Raw genomic sequence first — 20,261 nt, forward strand, 5'->3', positions numbered from 1 at the left:
AAGTCTCTCATATGCATATTCTTCCCATTCAACAGTGTTCAATGCTGCAATACTTCAGAGTTGTATTTTTAAGATGCATCTAATCAAGAACCTGTAATTACAAACTTTAAATGAAATACTATTTTCAGCAACAAGGGAATACCGTAACCTAGTTTACTTTATGTTTATTAAAAATAAATGATGTGTTCCCTCGCTCTTGCTGAAGCTATTATGCTGCTTAGCCCTATTTGCCCAGTGTTGGGCTGTTCAAATTAAACAAAAACTTATCTATGAGGTATGTGGCAATAACAACAACATGGGGCGGGGGGGAGAGGGAAAAAAAAAAGATTCAACTGACAAGTCACTTATATCAGAACCATGAAAACAGATTACATGTACCATCAAAGTTGTATACCACTTCTGAACATCTGAGTAAATAATACCAATTAACAAACACTTCAACGGAAAGAGAAAGGGCATCCCACTGCTAAATGAAACAAATTTTTTATTCATGAGCATTGTCATTTTAAATTCACAGATTATGAGAGGAAGGCAAATCAGAAGAGACTGCCAGAGCATCTTTTAAATGATAAAGGTGTAAATCTGCGTTCTGACCATTTCTACTTTAAGGAAGAAAAGAAATAGAGAAAAAAAAAAAAAAAAAAGGTTGCATAGGCTTTCTACAGGTGTACACACAAAAAAAAGACCTTAAGTACATGTAGATTTTTACATTACAATACACTGGCTACTTGAAAAGGAAAACATACTTGCAAGCCCAAGACAGCTATTGGAACAACTTACTTACAGAGTGAAGCTCATGAATACTTCAGTCTTTTAAAATATACTGAATACATAACCATCAGAAAAATAAAACGACGCTTCCTGTGAATCTTGTTCTGGAATCTCTTGTTGATAAGATCTTTTCCAAAAGGATTATTTTTATGCCTGCCTTTCCCAAACTACTTTGGAAAAGAAACAGTGGTGGTGGCATCAGGGGATTCTTCAGAGCATCAAAACAAAGCATTTCTCAGAGCACAAGTGGAATGTTCTCAGCATGCAGAAACAACCAACCATGCACACAAAAATCTTCAATAAGTTACAAGCATAAAATTACTCAGATTTCTCCTGAAAAGAGGAGCTACAGCATCTTTGTAGCTTTGACAGTCGCACCATCAAAGCTGTAAGAGGTCTACTCTTTCAGGAGTGTAGGTCCGCGTGCCTGACAAAAGAGGTTTTCAGTGGCTATTTTCAGTGAATATGTGGCTAGTTCTTTGGTGTATGAAAGTCAAAGTTTGGGAGGACTCACTCCAACTGTTTAAATCTGCATTTTTGATTGTTCTTTGTGGTGATATAATCGGTATTTATACTTCTACTTACTTACCAGACTAACCTCTAAAACAAGAATGGATCCATTATAAATTAATTCTTGCAGCTGATAAAGTATGAGATTTCCTGATGATACTTGGTAAATAGTTCAGTGCTTACTGCAAGAGCATCGTTTTTATGTTGTTACAGAAAAACATTAACTGTACCTAAAAATAATTTTTTCTTAAAAAAAAAAGTCAGTTACAAAACCAAGCTCATACAGTCTGCGTTTTTTTTTAAAAAATAGGATTTAAGTCATTAATCACACTAATCTTTCTAATGTGCAAGAAAAAGTATATACAAGCAGACAAAATAGCATTTAGGAGGAAAAGGAGATTACAGCTCATTTAATATGGATCTGAAATTCAAAATTTAAAGATCTATTAAATGTCATGTCCAAATGAACAACTAATGGGATGTTTCCTTATGTAACACCTCTATTTAGCCTCTTCAGTTGCCCAAGGGTTTTAATATCTACCAAAAAATAAAGTATTAGAAAATGCAAGTCACCAGAACAGATATAAGCAGTACTTCGACTTAAATATATCTGAGTAATAGCTACAAAGCATAAGCTGTTATATTAAGAAAGCAGACAAAAGGCACAGAATTAATGAGTACTACAGAAAGGTAGGCATCCATGCTACTGTATACTAGAAATATAGTGGTTGTTTTTTGTTTTTTTTCTTTTAAAGGGGCACTGTAAAAAGAAGCACTGAGCAGAAGTCAGCACGTTTTACATTTGTCTCTTTTTATCACTTTTTTCAAAAACATCTTTTAACAAATACTAATTTAAAATGCAACTAAGCTTTAACACTTCAAATTTTTAGAATTCACTTTCATAGTGTCACAGTGGTCACCTTATGAAGCAAGATCAAACTACAGGATTGTTTGCTTACTTTAGAAAACAAATTATGTCCCGTTTCATTTGTTTCATTAATAATGCTCTTATTTCAGTGTAGTAATTTATAAATAGTGACTCTTACATCAGAAAAATCATTCATCTGGGAACACTGGTTATATCATTTCTCCTCATGAGAAAGCATCACATCAGAAAGCAATCAACTGGGCCAAAAGCAAAAGAAATCAAGACAGGTCTGCTTGGAGCTTTGATACGGGATCCAGGGCTGTGACCATTTAAGCTCTTGCCAGCCTCACAGCAGCAGCGTAAGAAATCTGCGTCTCCACCGGCGGGGAAGGCTCGCGCCCATCGGAGCAGCACTCAGGCTGCAAACTGGGGTGGCTCGGACACGGGCTACCGTCATGCTACGCTGCTTTTTCTCCAAGAGTGGAAAGCTGAGGCGAGGACAAGGCTGAATACCACAGCTCCATCCACCAGAAGTGATTTAAGAGACCAGATAAGACAGGATAACCCAACAGCACCAGCATGACAATAGCCAAGGAGGTTGGACCCAGCTAGACCCAAACTATCAGAGCAGGTGGCTCACGAGTGACCAGAGAGCTACTGAACATCTCGAAGAATGACCAAACCAAGGAGCGAGGACACAACGGGTTAGTGTGAACAAAGATCTCAAGAAGGTATTGCTACTTCTTATAAGATGGCAGAAAATTCACATTTATAGTGACAGGAAACATGCTGTTAAGTCAACATCCCAAAGAGAGTGTAGTCAGTGTATCATTCTTATGTCAAAGTGAGTTACTCAATGACTGTTTAGACTGAAAGGCTGCCATTAAGTGACACATCACATTTCAAGTGCAAAACATTTTTGGCAAAAGTGAAAAATAGAAAACCTTAACCAGTACTAATAAAAAAGTATTTTTAAATACTAACATAGGGCCTGATCCTGCAAGCACACAACTCAGGGAACCCGATTTGATTCCAGTGAGAGTTTTATGCCCTAACACTTACTTAGAGGATGAGGTCTTTAAATCACTGTTAGTGTTTATACTTTGTTTACATGTAGTGTGAATAATACACACACAAACACATATATACACACAGTGTGTACATACGTGTGTGTATATATGTAAGTGTGCATGTGTGTGTCTTTATACATACACACAAAATGGCTCCTGAATAAACTTGAGCTTGTGGTTATTTTGAGACGCATCATTCACAGTATATAGCTTCTCATTCATATCTTCTGGTAACAGGAACTATTCAATGACATCTTAAAGTTATATACTGTATCATTTTAATTCCTTTAAGGTAAATTTTGTGAGACAACAGCTCTATCTTGTCAATGGGTCTTCCAGAGAGGATTCAAGTACAGCCAGCCGTCACCCTGGAAGAAAATTAGGGAGAGTTTACAAACAAGATTTATACGTATTGAATCTGTGTACATACACATTAAAAACTGAAACAGTACCAATCAACACAAGAAACCCTAACTGTCATCTGAAAATTCTGTGCTTAATGCATTTACTTCTGTAACTAACAGAAGGTGTAAAGGTCTGCAAAAATGCACAAGGAAGAGCTCACTGCTCTTCTCTGAGCGCCAAATTCTGGCAACACAAAACAAAGGAAACACCCAGTGATCTACAGTAACAGTAGCCCATTGGAAAAAGCGCAAGCTGATTCATTTGTAGCAGCATCCCCATGTGCACAAAGATGCTATTGGGTCTCAAAAGATAATGAAAGTACCTCTTTGGCAAAATATTTTGGTTTCCATGGTGTTGTAAGAGCCATACGTTGCCTCTCCTCTGCTCGCTGTCTCTCTTCAAGACGGTGCTTGTGTTCCGTTGCTGCATCAATATTACCTTCTTTCAGAGAATTGGTGACGTGTTGCCAAAGGTGCCTGAGTGAAGCACAAGCAAGAGAGTAAGAATTCTTCTGCCACAGCCGAGTGCCCAGCTGAAAGAAAAGCACGGCAAGGGGCAGGCTCCTGGCATGGTCTCCCTGCCATTTTTGCAAGTCACGTAGCTTGTGAACCATCACTTTTTTTTAGGATGGTCATTGCATTTGTAGACCAGATTTTCAGGCTTGCTCAGCTCCCAGTATTTCGCCATGCAAATTAACATTCTCAGTATCTTTTGCTGATGTTCCTGACTCTTGACAACCTGACTTGTTCTCTCTAAACAGAGGATTTTTGTTTTTAAAAACTTCCTGTTCACATTTTCATTACTGCTGCTCCATCTCTAAATGAAAAGCATTTATTCTGCATTTATGTGCACATAATTTTCAAATTAAAAGAGAATGTCAGACAAAAGCCAGGAGTACACTAAATCTGGACACCGATTGTTCCCACCAGGCTTCTAGCAAGGGAGGTGATGAACTGATCTGAAGCAGCCCTTATAGATCTGTGCTGTATGTTCCCACTTAATTATTATCAGTTTATAAGTAAATTTTCTTTTTCTACAAGACTGAGAATACTCAGATGCAATGCTTTTTCACACAGTATTAGCCTAGTAACAACTTTGCCCAGAAAAATCCTGATGAGAAACTGAACACAGCCTTCACTTATTTCCAGGGCTAGTTAAATGAGTTTCTGTTTATAACCTGATAAACTGCATATCCTGCAGAAACACTGGATATTTATAATTTGCTTACTAGCATGAAAACAGGGGGAAAATGAGTTTGTGATAAATGTAGAAAACAGAAGTAGAAAGTACATAAATAAGTAAAAATAAGTAATAAGTAGAAAATTTAAGTAGAAAATAACATCTGACCCTGCACAATGACTCAAGACACACATTTTTACAAGAAAAAATACATTTTTACAGATTATAAGAATGAAGCTCAGCTGACTTATGCTTTTAATTTGTTTGATTGAGAGAGATGGACCCACTTCACTAAATGGGGCACACGTTTCTTTGCCAACAGGCTGGCCAACCTGGTAAGAAGGGCTTTAAACTAGGAAATATATGGGAAGGGGGGAGTTAGAGAGACCATGCAGTCAGCAAAACAGGGCTCAAATGGGGATACCTCCAGCAATTGCACACAGCTAAGGAAGTACCTACAAGACAAGACTAGAGGGAAACCTCTTGGATTTCTCTCCTGGGAAATCAGCATGCTCGAATACCTCTCTGAAGAGCCCAAAGTGCCTGTACACAAATGCACGCAGCATGGAGAATAAACAGGAGCAGTCAGAGAACTGCGTGCAGTTGCAGGGTTGTGATCTCACTGCGATTACAGACACGGCGGGATAGCTCGCATGACTGAAATGCTGCTACGGATGTCCTTTAGGAAGGACAGGCCAGGAAGGTGAGGTGGGGGAATCACCCTTCACAGGAGAGAGCAACTGGAACGTACGGAGCTCTGCCAAGGGGTGGACAATGAGCTGGCTTAGAGCTTATGGATAAGGAAGGGCAGACTAACACAGGTGACGCTGTTGTGAGTGTTTGTTGCAGGCCACTTGATCAAGAAGAGGAAGTCAATGAAGCCTTCTACAGACAGCTGGAAGTAGCTTCACAATCACAGGTCCTGGTTCTCGTGGGGGACTTCAACTGCTGTGGTATCTGCTGGAGGAACAACACAGCAAGGCACAAGCAATCTAGGAGGTTCCTGCAGAGCACTGATAAATTTCTGATACAGATGATGGAGAAGCCATGAAGGAAAGGTGTGCTGCTGGACCTACCAACAAAGAGAGAAGGACTGGTTGGAGATGTGAAGGCTTGGGGGGGGAAGGCTTGGCTGCAGTGACCATGAGATGGTGGAGTTCAGGATCCTGCAAAGAAGGAGGGCAAAAAGTAGGATTGCAACCCTGGACTTCAGGACAGCAAACTTTGGCCTCTTCAGGGACCTACTTGGAGGAATCTCATGGGATAGGGCCCTAGTAGGAAGTGAAGGGGTCTAAGAGAGCTGGCTAATACCTGACGATCCTTAAGGCTTACGAATGGTACATCTCAATGAGCAAGAAGTTGAGAAAAGAGGGCAGGAAACCTGCATGGATGAACAAGGAGCCCCTAGTAAAACTCCAAAAGAAGGAAGTATACAGAAGGTGGAAGCAGGCCAGTTAGGAGGAATACAGGAATGCTGTCAGAGTATGCAGGGATGGGACTAGGAAGCCAAGACCCATTTGAAGTTGAATCTGGCAAGGAATGTCAAAGACAACAAGAAGGGCTTCTTCAAATGCATCAGGAACAAAACGAAGACTAGGGAGAATGTGGTCCAGCTGCTGAATAGGGCAGGGCCCTGGTGATGAAGGATACAGAGAAGGAAGTTACTAAATGCCTTCTTTGCTTTGTTCTTTACTGCTAAGACCAGCCCTTAGGAAAACCCACACCCTGGAGACCAGGGAAAAGGTCCGGAGAAAGGAAGACTTTCAAGGTCTTTGTTTTGTCCTCACCTTGATTCCAGCGGGTCTTGTTTTGCTATTGGCAACAAGAGATTGTTTAGGCAAACGTGACATACACAAGCCCATGGGCCCCGATGGGATGCATCCACAAGTGCTGAGGAAGCTGGCAGATGTCATTGCTAGGCCACTCTCCATCATCTTTGAAAGGCCATGGAGAACAGGAGAGCAATGCCTGAAGACTGGAAGAAAGCCAGTGGCACTCCAGTCTTAAAAAATAGCAAGGAGGAGGACCCAGGGAGCCACAGGACAGTCAGCCTCACCTCCATCTCTGGAAAGGGAATGGAACAGCTCATCCTGGATGTCATCTCCAAGCAGGTGGAGGATAAGAAGATGATCAGCAGTAGGCAACATGGATTCACCAAAGGGTAATCATGCTTAACCAACCTGATAGCCTTCCATGATGGAATGACTGCCTGGGTGGATGAGGGAAGAGCAGTGGACGTTGTGTACCTTGACTTCAGCAAGGCTTCTGACACTATCTCCCATGACATCCTCAAAGGCAAACTCAGGAAGTGTAGGCTAGATGAGTGGACAGTGAAACAGATTGGGAACTGGCTGAAAGGCAGAGCTCACACGGTTTTGATCAGCAGTGCAGTCTAGTTGGAGGCCTGTAGCTAACAGTGTCCTCTAGGGGGCAGTACTGGGTCCAATCGTACTCAACTTACTCATCAGTGACTTGAAAGAAGGGACAGAGTGCCTCCTCAGCAAGTTAGCTGAGGATGCCAAACTGACACACCAGAGGGCTGTGCTGCCATTCACAGAGACCTCAACAAGCTGGAGAGCTGGGTGGAGAGGAACCTCATGAAGTTCAACAAAGGCAAGTGCAAGTCCTGCACCTAGGGAGGAATACATCAATGTGCCAATACAGGCTGGGATCTGACCTGCTGGAAAGCAGCTCTGCGGAGAAGGACCTCAGAGTTCTGGTGGACAACAAGTTGACCCTGACCCAGCAGTGTGCCCTTGTGGCCAGGAAGGCCAATGGTAACCTGGGGTGCATGAGGAAGAGCACTGCCAGCAGGTCGAGGGAGGTGATCCTCCCCCTCTACCCAGCCCTGAAGAGGCCACATCTAGAGTACCATGTTGAGTTCTTGGCTTCCCAGTACAGGAGAGACATGGAGCTACTGGATAGAGTCCAATGAAAGACTAAGATGATCAGGGGGCTGGAGCATCTGCCCTATGAGGAACGGCTGTGAGAGCTGGGCCTGTTCAGCCTGGAGAAGAGGCTGAGGGGGGATCTTATCAATGTGTGTAAGTATCCGAAGGGAGGGTGTCAAAAGCATGGGGCCAGACTCTTCTCAGTGGTGCCCAGCGATAGGATAAGAGGCAACAGCTACAAACTGAAACACAGGAAGTTCTATTTGAACATAAGGAAAAACTTCTTTACTGTGAGAGTGACAGAGCCCTGGAACAGGTTGCCTAGAGAGGTTGTGGAGTCTCCTTCTCTGGAGATATGCAAAAGGCATTTGGACACGATCCTGTGCAATGTTCTCTAAGTGACTCTGCTCAAGTAGGGGGGTTGGACTGGATGATCTACAGAGGTCCTTTCCAACCTCAACCATTCTGTACATCCTTCAATAAAGCGTTCCTAAATTCAATGACAACATTGATTTTTTTGAAGATAAGTGCAAACAGATAATGACAAGGAATATCAGGACAAGTCTCTTCTGATGCACTGTGTCAGGCATATGATGTAAGTGCTGAATGCCTTAAAAACACATGCATATTGCATGAAATTCCAGTGTGAACATGCAAAATTACCTACAACAAACTGAGTAATGGGACTACCATGTTACAACCACTAAAAAGAATAGGTAGAACACTGCATTATCTTGTTCAAATGCTTATTAAAATGAATACAAGAATTTTCTTCTACAAAATTAAAATATACATCATTATAATGTAATTTATGTACTGAATAACATATACAGCTTCAGCTACTTGTGCCTAGATCAACATGCTATATGAAGAAAGGCCTTTCTGAACTACACCATTTCTAACTGTAGTTTGCTTTGCTATTCCATTCTCACCTGAACTTCATAAGTAGAATACTATAATGCCTCTGTCCTCACCTTGATTCCAGTGGACCTTGTTTTGCTATTGGTCTAATCTTTTTCCTGATAACAGGTAGTTTGGTAGTGTCAATCACTTTGGTTTCTCCATTGCTGTAAGTAAATTCCAGTGTACCATTCCATTCTCCCTGTGCCTTGCACACAATGGTGTTAGTGGGATTATGCTTCACTTCTGCTGTAACCCTAAGAGAAGAGGGAAAAAAAACCACACAAAAATAACTGGTACCATCTATTATCAGCATCTGGAAAGGCTATCACAACTAAGCCTACAAGTAGCTTTCTACATCTACAAAACAACATCTCAAGCAAAGTAGTGACTTCCCCTAAAAACGTTTCACAGCGATAGCACAGCAGTAACCAACTTAAAATGTTAACGCTCAGCTTTAACCCAGAACTTCTTACCTCACTGGCCTGAAAAACAATCCCTGAAATCAGTCTGAAATTTTCAGAACAAGATTTTAAGGTTCATGTTTCACACCTGAACCTTAATGCTGTTAGATACTTAGATCTGAGAAAATTACCTCAGATCTGCAAGTTTTCTTTTCAGCTTCTGAGAGGCAGCAGTTAAAATCCCCTCTGTGCCATGGTTTGAGAGCAAGCAGAATAAGGAAGCAGGATGGGAAAAACAGAATACAGAGGGGAACGGTGTGTAGGCACAGGTCTGTGCACAAACATACATGTATGCAGGTGCTTTTAAAAATACATGACAAATAATTTATAAACTTAAATAAGATTTAAAATTATTAAAATAATAAGCATGACCTCCACAAATTTGCACTCTCTTTGATGAGTGCCAACTATTGATCTGTCTTTTAGCAAAATCCCTGTCAAAACAGCTCATGTCGATACTTTCACCTGAACATAAGAACCATTAAAATGGTCTACTTGCATATAGAATAATAATTAGATCAACTGCAGTAGAACAAGATATAACCATACAACAACACACTATCCCAAGTGGTTAACAGAACCTTGTCATAGGAACTGCTGTAATCCACAGTAGAACAAGAAAAGGGTCTGTGTATGCTTGTGGTGGGGATAGGTCAGCAATTTGAGCATGAAACAAGCCAGGAAACAGTCTTGCACTGCTCCTCTTCACGCTATTGTAAAGAGGAACCAAAGATAGGTAAACAATATTTTCATCTGGAATTTCAATGCAGAAGGAGGAGTGTCCAGCAGGAAGCTACCACTATGAAGAGTGGCAGTTGTGCTTCTCTGCTTCTTATGGGCACAAAAGTCGCCTCCACCTAACACACAAGTTCATCTGCAAGGCTCCCGTAGAAGCAGCAGCTGGAGTAGCTGCGGTATCACCTTTTCTACATATGCTTCTCTGATCCTGCACTGTACACAAGCCATAATATAGAGCAAGTCAATTAAATACTTCACAGTAATTTTTGTAAGTGAAAAAGCCTGCAAGAATACATTCAGTCTAGTCCAATGAGAGAAATACATCTCGTTAAGTTAAATAATAACTGCAATAAATTGTGCTCCAAAGCTGCAAGTCACTTCAGATGGTAGCAGGAAATTAAATCCAGATTTCTGTCAATAGAACAGTTGAATAGAAGAATTAAATAGGTGTCCAGGTAAGTCTTTTTATCGAAATCCAGCTGGAGGTCAGTAGGAATCACACAATATTCCCATACCTGTGGACTTTTCCTCCGTAGAACGGCTTGGTGTGGAACGTGACCGTAGCAGAATAGCCAGTCCTGGCACAGTTGATGCTGACTTTACCTCCGAGCTCCACCCAGGGGATGGTGAGTATCGAGCGAGCATAGGCACTAGGCAGTGTGAAAACATACTCTTCGTCATGCTCCATCAAGTGAAGAACACCTATGTAGGAAGAAGGTTGGAAGTTAAATAATAAAACTTCACTTGTAAGACCTGGCAGTCACTGAGCAATTACTGCCATCCAGAGATACGCCTACTGAGAAAAAAATACCTGCCCCCTGAAAGAAAGCTCTTGAGGCAAACCTGTTCAAAAACAAACAGTTCGGATGGCTACTTTGTGGTCATTCGTGGCATCAAATGGTTTACCAGAAAAACTGGCTGGGCTACTTATTTTGTGTTAATGATAAGCAATAAATTGTTAAGAACAGAAATGGGCCAATGCTCAACCACTGAGACCAATCTCTTCATCACACAAATTAAATTACTGGCAATTTTGTTTCAAACTGTAAAGGTTCCTCCATCCTCAGCATTATGGGGCTAGAACTAAAAACAAGCAAACAAATGCCAAAAAAAAACAGCAGAAGTTTTCAAGATTATCTGGATCTACAAAGAAAGTTCCATCCCTAGCCAGAAGATCTTAGCCCCCCTTTCCAGGTTAATGATACAGCTCCCCACCATAGCCATAGTTTGATTTTCAGAATGACAAAGAACAGTACATAAGATCAAGTAAAGAGCACCTGCAAACTCTGCACACACAATTACAAAATGCCAACTATCTGTAGCATATTAGATGCTTACGCTCTTTTGTGTCCAATTTAAAAACTGCCTAAGGACAAAAGTTATAGCTTTGAAAAGAATTTTTCACAACAGGGACTGAAAATAACCCATCATGGGAAGTACTGAGACCCCAGAGATCCTTCAAAAATCAAGAAAACAATCTTGACTTATAAACGGTAATAGTAACTGTTTAGCTACAAGATGAGCTTGAGCCAATTTACTCTCATCCCCAGGCAGATAGGGGAAGAACTGAAATACATTATTAGCAGTATTTATTAGTTTGTCTCTCTGTTTAAGGGAGTATCAACACCAATCTTGCAAAATGATACAAAATATAATGATGAAAAAGCAGTAAGTAGGAACAAGGCACTACTACTGCCAGCATAAAAATATGCCCTTAACACTGTATGAAAACACAAACCTAAATAACATTCAGAATTTAAAAGCACAGAGCTCTGGTAGCACCATCATTTTAAAAACTGCTTCCTAATTAGCAGAATTGAACACAGGCAAAGGAAGCTCCTAAACTCATCACTTCTGAACTAACTGAACCTCTCCCACAAGAAACTGCCTTCAGCCAAGCGTAACACCGCTTGCAGCTACTCTCACTCGGGACTTCTGCGATCCCAGCCTGCCAACAAGGAAACAGCAGCGTCTCTACACTGCCAACTTTGATGCAGATGACCTGAAGAGCGCAAAAAAGAAAAACACAGAAAAGCAATGTTGCAAAAGGACCTTTAGTCATTTTGCCCGGGGTTATCAGAAGTCGCTTGTGTAGCACGCTGAACCCTCGATAAGCGGATAGTCAAGCGACGGCTAGAACAAACACACGTTCTGCCTTCAGCTTCCTCAGCCCCACACACCTGGGCAAACCCAAGTTCAAGACACCACAGGAAGGCTGAACTGTGCCACCTGCCAAGGCAACTCCAAAGGAAGCCTCTGCTTACCACAGCAGTCATTAAAATGATGCTGTTACAATACAACATTAACAAAAAAAACTTTTTAATTAGATTGTGAAATTAAAAAAGAAACAAAACAAGCTAATGTGTGCTGATGCAACACGTAGGAAGGAAAGCTGATGATGTGCCCTGGCCTATCTCCACGTGGAGGACCACCACAGGTTTTGGACTCAACTGTCACATGGAGCAGGGAGGCTGAAGCTGAGGCTCCGCAGCTCCCAGAAACGGGGACCGCGGTCGCACGTGCAGACACCGAGGCCACGCGGCCGTCCAGGCGCAGGGCGCTCCTGAGCCCGGCCAGCCGGACGAAGGGAATTCAGACCACTAGCAGGGACAACGATAGGGCAATCAAAGACTAAGAACAGGAGCCATTTTTTCTCCTAATTGAAAAAAAAAATGAAGTGCCCCCTAAGCAAGGGCTCTGGCTGCAGTATGACTGTTTCTGGGGTTGGCAGCAAGATTGCCCAGGCACAGGCACAGCCCAGGTCAGCTGGGGCTGTACATCCTTCGTTTAACACCGACAGGAGAGCAAAAAGGTGAGAAGCTGGGAACCAGGTTCTCCAGAAATTAGACTTGGGGGGTGTTCTGTTTTCCTTTCTCCTCCTCATACCATTCACCCTCCACCTGCTTCGCCGCAGAGACGAGCGCCAGCCGCGGGAAGCAGCAGTGCCCGCGGTGGCAACGCGAGGGCAGGGCGCATCCCAGCCGCAGCGGTCCAAGCAGAGATACGGTCCTACCACGGGCAATGCAGGAGCACAGCGCACCTGGAAGCGCCCGCCTCCAGCGAGACGGCTTTTCTAAGACGAAAGGCCTAATATCCACGTCCTGCGGCCAGACACTGCGCTCACTACCGGGGGCGGCGCAGGGCGCTCGGGAATGGTCCAAACACGCTGAAGAGCAAACAGCAAATTACCGCAGTGACCTTCAATGTAAGTGTCTTTAACAGACACAGCAGGTAAGATATTAAAAACTCAACTCAGCTCTTTCGGCTGCAGTATCACCTAGAAGTAAAAAAAATAGATATTTGACCTTAGAAAGACCAAAAGTGCAATCTCCCAGTGCTGTAAGTGGTGTAAATACGATAAAGCGGTATTTGCAGGCTTCAGCATTTTTCTTTTTCCTTAAACACCTGAATAAACACATTTTTAACGAAGTGCTATCTCACTTGAAATTAGATTCTAATTAGTGAGCTGAAGTCTCAAGAATAAAGGAAAGGTTTGAAATATCCCTACTGTGATATTACTTTTATTACTAACAGGTGTCTGTTAATTTTATACGCTGCCATTTGCAGAGCCCACATGCAAAATGTAACTGAAGTACCACCAAGACTGTAGCTATACAGCCACGTCTGAACCGAGCTGCATGCTCTCTTTGTGAACAGGAAGCCCAGATGACACTAAAGGAGAACATTTATATTTGCTACCAGAATATGAATTCATGCTCTAGCTTGCCTAGTTTTAATTTTGAAGAATTAAAGGCACAAAAACTTAAACTCTAATCGTTATTTTAGAGAGTACTGACTACTTTTGACATCTACTTGTATCATTTCACCGTATGTAACCAATCTTTAAAAATGCTTGCTAAAAATATACAGGCTATTTTTCTTCCTTTGCTCCTCTATTTATTTTTTTAAACTAATTTAAAAATAATTTAAACAGACGAAATGATGTAGAAGACTGCACCGTTTTCAGTAATGTTTCCTCCTCTCACACTAAAGAATTCTCCTAGAAACTGCGGATTCCTTAAAAGCCCTACAGGCAACTATTATGCAAGGAAAAACTGCACCAGTTATGTACTCTGGGAGGAAAAAATGTATTAGGTAGTCCAGCACACTGTTGGAAAAAATCCCAGAGAAGAGTGACTGTTTGATAAGCAGGTTCAGACTTTTGAAGTCCCCCCTTGAAAGGTCCTCAACACCAGTCATTGCTACCTTTCATTAAGGCAACAGTCCTGCTCCCTTCCGCGACGCCTCGGCCCCCGCGAAAGGATGCGACCACGGCGCCGCAGCGTTTTGCCTCTTTGACTGCTCCACGGCCCTCGCTGACGCTGTAGCTTTGAGTATTGATTTTCCAGTCCCCCCTATTGACAAAACGCACAGAGGAGGCTGGAGATCAACGAACGGCCGAAGGGGCGCGTGAAGTTTAACGCCTCCCCCTGACCGTTTGGCCGTCAATACAAATGACAAATGGTCATGAACGGCTTGGGGCAGTTTCCTAATTTATCGGGAAATAACGTAGGGCGCCATCAGCCGCAGATTCACACAGGAAAACGCAAGATGCTACAGCTGGGCTCTCACCAGCTCCGAAATCTTCCAACTGCGCTTCACTGTGTATTTTACAATAACTAGACCCATCTGCTCAGTTAAGTAATGACATGTGGCATACGGGAAACGTTCTGAAACCACCGGGCTAAAAACATTAACATAAAAGTTAGTATGAGGGAAATATTTCACTAACTCCAGTTGTACGCAGCAGTCAGTCTTTGGGGCTGGTAAGTTAAAAGGTCAGTAATGCATCGGGAATAGAAATTATTCATTACATAATCTATTTTATACATACATATTTAAAAAAAAAATGAATGGAGAATGTCAGAATAACTGTTCACTGCTTTCACTTAGCTTTACACTGGAAAATGCACTAAACCTTTTCCCTACCTACCAAATCTTTCAAAGGTTGATTTTAAATTTTAATTTATAGGAGCCTACACCTCGCTCGTTTTTAAAACATTTAAAATAGCAGCAGTAAAAACACAACACATAACTAGCCACTTGCTTATACAAAGCAATCCAACTAAAAATACCTGAATGTTCTCTACAAAATCAACCACTGAATCAAGGCCAAACTTTTTGCTGGATTATGCTGCTTTGGAGCAAAAAGCAATAGCACTAAAGGAACACATAGAGTCCACACTGAGGTGAGTTCAACACAGCTTTTTCCACTGAAGCATCCTACACTACAACAACCAGCATTTGTCCAATGATTCTTTGGATCACGTAGAAAACATTAAATGTTTACTTTAACCCTCCCATCCCTTGTCAATATAAATCCTAATATAATTCTATTCATTACACCCTCTTTCACTCCCTCACTCTCTCATTACTATATAATTAACTTCAACCAGAATTAGGGACTGTGCATGCAACATCAATTCTTCTGTGCAAAAATCATCTTTCCTGTTCAGAGCAGCTTTCTCTTGAGTAAACTCAACCCTGACTACTCTGAGAAGTGCTTTTTGTCATATAGTAAATAAAAAGCTACCGTATTTCATTTGTAAATCAGATTTAGTCCTCCCATAGCCACAGATAAAGGGCTAGCATTAAAAAAAAAACCCTTTCACATGGATTTCCAGCAGTATCTTCCCACTCTACAACTGATATTTACTTTGAACTAATAAACCAAAATCATAGAAAGAAAAAAAAAACTTTCTCATTTTGAGGTGCAACATGCACCAAATATTGTAAAATTAGGACACTGAACTATATCATTGATAAGATAGTGTCCTTAAATCTCGTAATTATTTACACTCTTATAGAAGTCTTTGTACCTTCCAAGTCCTTCCTATTTCAGCAGATCCACTTGTCCTTCTGACAATATAGCATAAAAAGCAACATGCCCAATACACCCAAGGACACAGTGACAATTCAAAAAAATAAGTTTCTGAAACACCACAGAAATTCCTTACGCTGTATCAGTCCAAAAATTTACTACTACTCCACATAAATAGCCAACTGCAATACAGCAAGCTTCATTCAACTGCTAGCCATACAAAAATACCTAGTAGAAAGCAAAGTTTCTAAATACATCACTGCTGCCTGTATTCAATACTTAAGTCACAGCAAAGTTACAAGCTCAAACAAAATCACTCTGTGAAATGTCTGTTAAATAAACCAAGGCATTTCTTAGTTTAGCTGTCCGCTAGTCTGCCTGGAATGGGTATTTCTCCCACATACATCAAATCACACTGAATGAAGACACAGTGCAATGAAACTACTATGCTACCACCAGAATGACTTGAATAAAGTCTCAGGGTGGGCATAGATACATCACAAGTGTTAAGGGAACTTCTCTTTCAAGTGGCATATTGCTGAATCTAAAATTCATACTGATCTAGTAAAAAGTCAAAGGCAGCAGCATATATGAAGCAACCTCTATAGCTCATTTTAAACATTTGCCAGTGTCACTAAACAAGGAGTCAGCAGGAGCAAAAAAGAAGCTGACTGTTTTTTGGGGGGCAGTGTCAGGGGAAGAGGAGGCTGGATAAAATATCAATAGAGCATTACGAGTTAGGTCATCCAATACACAGTAGCAAAACAACAACAAAAATCAGAGATTTCTATGATTCATGAGATGTCAGTTTGTCTCTTATCAAGAGCAGGCTCAGTCATACTTGCATCATGCCGGAGAACCTCGCTTAACCTGGTTTTAACAGCTTCTAATGAGGAGATCCCACAGACTCTCCAACCAACATTATTGTCAGAAAGTTTCTCCTAGTAGCTAAGCTTAAGTTTCTACCTATCTTAACTACCTCTTTGTATCCTTTCCAATTAATACCATGTCTTTAATCAGCGTAGCCTTTACCAGGCTAACTCAGCCCATTTGAAATGCTGCATTGCGTACAGTGTCCTTAAATACCAAGAAAATCCTCCAAATGATATTTCACGTTAAAGAGATACTAGGCTCTGTGTTACCTTTGCATACTTTTTCACATTATAAATCCAGGGTTCAGCAATATATTCCCCAGTATTTATGCTGACTTCAGTTTATTATGAATTTATATTTTTATAATGGATGAGAGAAGTGTTTACAGTAGTTTTTAATTTTTGCATAGCTTGACAAATCTACCCAAATGCAAATTTTTTCTGGAACTAATATAGAACATTTATACACACACACACACACACATATATATATTTGGACAAAGTATAGTTTCAAGTGAAAAAATTGCACTGTCAAGAAATCTTTGTAAACCAATGCTGTCACTTTTAAGCTGCACATTTGCAAGTTATAAATAAAGATTCAGTGGAAGGAACTTCCCACTCCTATTTCCAGTTCTTAACACAACTGAAGTGCTTGGGCGACTCTAGAGTTTCTCCATCGCTTCACAGAAGTGCTGCTGCCATGAGACCACATGTTCCTGCAATATTTATGTGAAACAAATATATATATATACACATATGCAAGTGACAACTACTAATTGATAAGCCCAAACTTCCTCCCCAAATCCCCATCATAGAGACAGCAGCAAACCTCGCAATTAAAGGTTTACCATTAGAGACAGACCCCAAAGCCCGTCTCTACTCCTGGGATCCCTCCCAGAGGATCTCCCTTTGCCCATCCAAAAAGGAGGGACAGTGCTGAGGGGGGGGGGAGGGAGGATGGGGGAGGAAGAAGAATTTGTTCTCACAAACACACATTAAGCAATCTTTGGGCTACGGATGCAGTTAATTCCTATACTCGTCATCTCACAAAACTAGGACATAGCAGGACTTTGAAGTCTTAAATAATCCCCACAGTAGAAACCCTCAATCCCAGGGAATTGTGTGCGCCAGCAGCAAGAAAAAGAAATTGCCTTATTCCTGCATAATTATAAAGTGAGTTTGCACTTCATTTTATTTCTATGAAACAGTTCCATTCACTGTCAAATCTAGTGCTAGAAATGGGTATTTACTGGAAAAAACACAGCAAGAGAAACCAACTGCTCAGGTTTGAAGCAGCACAGAGACAGGAGGATCCGTTTCCCTTCTGGCTCTGACACTTCCTTCCCAATTCCTGTAACTCTGTATTCAAAGCAGAATATCAAAATCGGAGGGAGAATGAAACAGCAGTGCTGTTACAGGCTTTAGTATCAATAACTCAAACAATATCAAATCCGGTGACAAGGAAGTTTCAAGACTCATGCGTTCGCAGTTACAAAAGAGGGAAGGTATGGGCACGAGGAAAGAAGCCACTGCAGCCCTTTTCCACTGCTTGTTCTTTAGTTCTGCCTAGTAGAGATAGCAGAACATCTCTAAATAAATCTCCGTATGTTATGGGATACCAAATTTTCTTTAAAAATCACAGTAAGTGCTTTGTTTTTCCTAGTAACCAAAACCAATTCACTGCTTCTCGTTCTACTTTTCTTACTGGTTAAAACAAGTATTTACTGTGTTTTCCTTGTGCTTCTGTGATTATTTACTAAGAGCACAGCCTTAAAATTAGCTAAGACAAAACACTGAAAACCATACACGGGAAATTATCCTGAAACGGCAGAAGAGACTAAGTTGTTTAGGAAGAGTAAGTCAATTCATTAGCAGTCAGCAGCCACACTGGTCCAGATCATCCATTAGTAATTTGTCACAGTTCCCCGGATTTCTGAATTCATATTGAGCAATGATTTATCACAAAGGAGGTGGTGTATGATATAACAAATCATGATTTTTATCTCACCTACATGACCTGCTATAAAGCTGGAGATAATACGTTAATTCCATAAACTACAGAAACTGCCAGTCTTCACAGAAGCTATGAAAAAAGAACGAGAGGCTTAAGTACAAACATGTAATTTTTCTATTACTTTGCAGCAATCGTGATACTGCTCCATACTGACTTGGGTATAATTTTAACATCAACAATCAAGACTATTAAAAACATTCTTACAGGATACACTGTCAGTATCCATTTAGTATTACAATTTAACACACTACTACACTTCAGATATAATTAAGTCTCAAATATGCGTGCTCATCTTTACACAGGTAGTGTCTCTCATACACATGCAGACAGAACAACAACAAAATCTGAACAGTTACACAAGCCCTACAGTTTTAATTCCAAGTTTCACAAAATCAAATGCCATGAGGTTCAAATAAAAAGTCAGAGGGAGAGCAAGTAGATAACTGTATGGATTTCTGCTGTACTGACACCCACAATATTTTCCTCAAAAAATAAAATAAAAGCGTATTTCTTACCTTCACCTACCATAGAAACACCTATTGACATGCCCATAAACTTGCTTTTGGTCCATACGTGAGCGTTCACGCACATTTTCTTCTCTTTGCACTCACAGTAAAAGCAAGATACCGGTGGATGATGGGACACTTGCTCAGCCACAAACCTCAGCTTGTAGCACGCGGACTGCTCCTGGCCAAGCTCCTTGGCTGGGTCCTTAGAAACCGCCCCGTTAGTTCTGAACGGTTTCACTTTGTCCGTAGGCACGTCCCAGGAGCAATGAAAGGTTTCGCCAATTATGGGGTTATAGGGCTTCTTGGCAACGGCTCCCTTGCGGCCTTCGTGAAAAGCTGTGAGATAATACTCCACAAAGCAGATAATTCTTTCCTCGGGGGTGGCTCCAGCTGCAATTGACAAAAACAGGTCTGGATGGGCCATGAAATTTGCATACATCTCCAGCAGGGATCTTTTCTCCAAAATAAATGTTGGAAGCACTACCTGTATGCAAAGCAGACAAAGGCAGATATGATTGCCCCGTGATCGCACCACGGCCAGGGAAGGGGTTGGGGAGGGGGGGGAACAGTCAGGACAGCTGCAATTCTGGCTTAGCCAACTTTCAGGAGACATGTTTGCCTCCCCTCTGCCCCAGCGACTGCAGTTTGTTTGCAGTGTAAATAATGAGCCAAGGGGAAAAAAAATCAACAGCCCTCATAGCTGCGCACGCTGCTTCCTATTTCATTACGATTCTCAACAGCGCATCGCGCAACAGGGATGTGCTGTTCTGCTCACGTGGAAGTTCTCCTTTTCCTCTCCCCGCGGTTCACAAACAAGCCATTGTTCGACTTCTCCTGTTTACAGAGCACACGAGCGTACTTTGATGTGAATTAATTCAGTTCTAACATCAACAAACCCAACGGGTCTATTAATCCTCTCAAAAAGGGAAGGGAGTCCTCCCAAATCACTAGAAGACGGGCATTTTTGTAAACAAACACATCCCTAACCCCCCCACTGGTGGAGAATATATGGGTACATCTACCCTTTACAGCAAACAACCAGGCTCCCTGTTTTGCTCCCGATCACTCATGTGTATGTACTGGGTCACTCCCACGTGTGAACCAAGCCAATGAGGCCCAACCCAGGCAAGTGTCAGGGGAGTTTCTGAGGATAAAAATCAGCCCCAGGGCATTTTACAAGAGACCCAAGGGAGAAAAATGCTCTGGGTTCAGTTCGCTCTGCCCTGTACTGTCCCCCTGGTCAAAGTCT

At 41.5% G+C, this 20,261-nt stretch overlaps 1 protein-coding gene across 2 annotated transcripts in view; it reads right to left on the reverse strand.

Moving 5' to 3' along the window:
- Nucleotides 1–467: 467 nt before the first annotated feature.
- The window catches only part of OSBPL10 (oxysterol binding protein like 10), a 148,687-nt gene continuing 128,893 nt past the window's right edge, over nucleotides 468–20,261 (reverse strand). For both annotated transcript variants that reach the window (XM_062569365.1, XM_062569364.1), the window contains 5 exons: nucleotides 19,019–19,496; nucleotides 10,312–10,498; nucleotides 8,669–8,851; nucleotides 3,947–4,100; nucleotides 468–3,587 (listed from right to left, as the gene is read on the reverse strand). In XM_062569365.1, the coding sequence (XP_062425349.1) occupies nucleotides 3,543–3,587; nucleotides 3,947–4,100; nucleotides 8,669–8,851; nucleotides 10,312–10,498; nucleotides 19,019–19,496 (1,047 nt within the window). In that variant the 3' untranslated portion in view covers nucleotides 468–3,542. The remainder of the gene's footprint in view (nucleotides 3,588–3,946; nucleotides 4,101–8,668; nucleotides 8,852–10,311; nucleotides 10,499–19,018; nucleotides 19,497–20,261) is intronic.

Source organism: Rhea pennata, chromosome 2, assembly GCF_028389875.1.
Source record: "Rhea pennata isolate bPtePen1 chromosome 2, bPtePen1.pri, whole genome shotgun sequence".
Classification (NCBI taxonomy): Eukaryota; Metazoa; Chordata; class Aves; order Rheiformes; family Rheidae; genus Rhea; species Rhea pennata.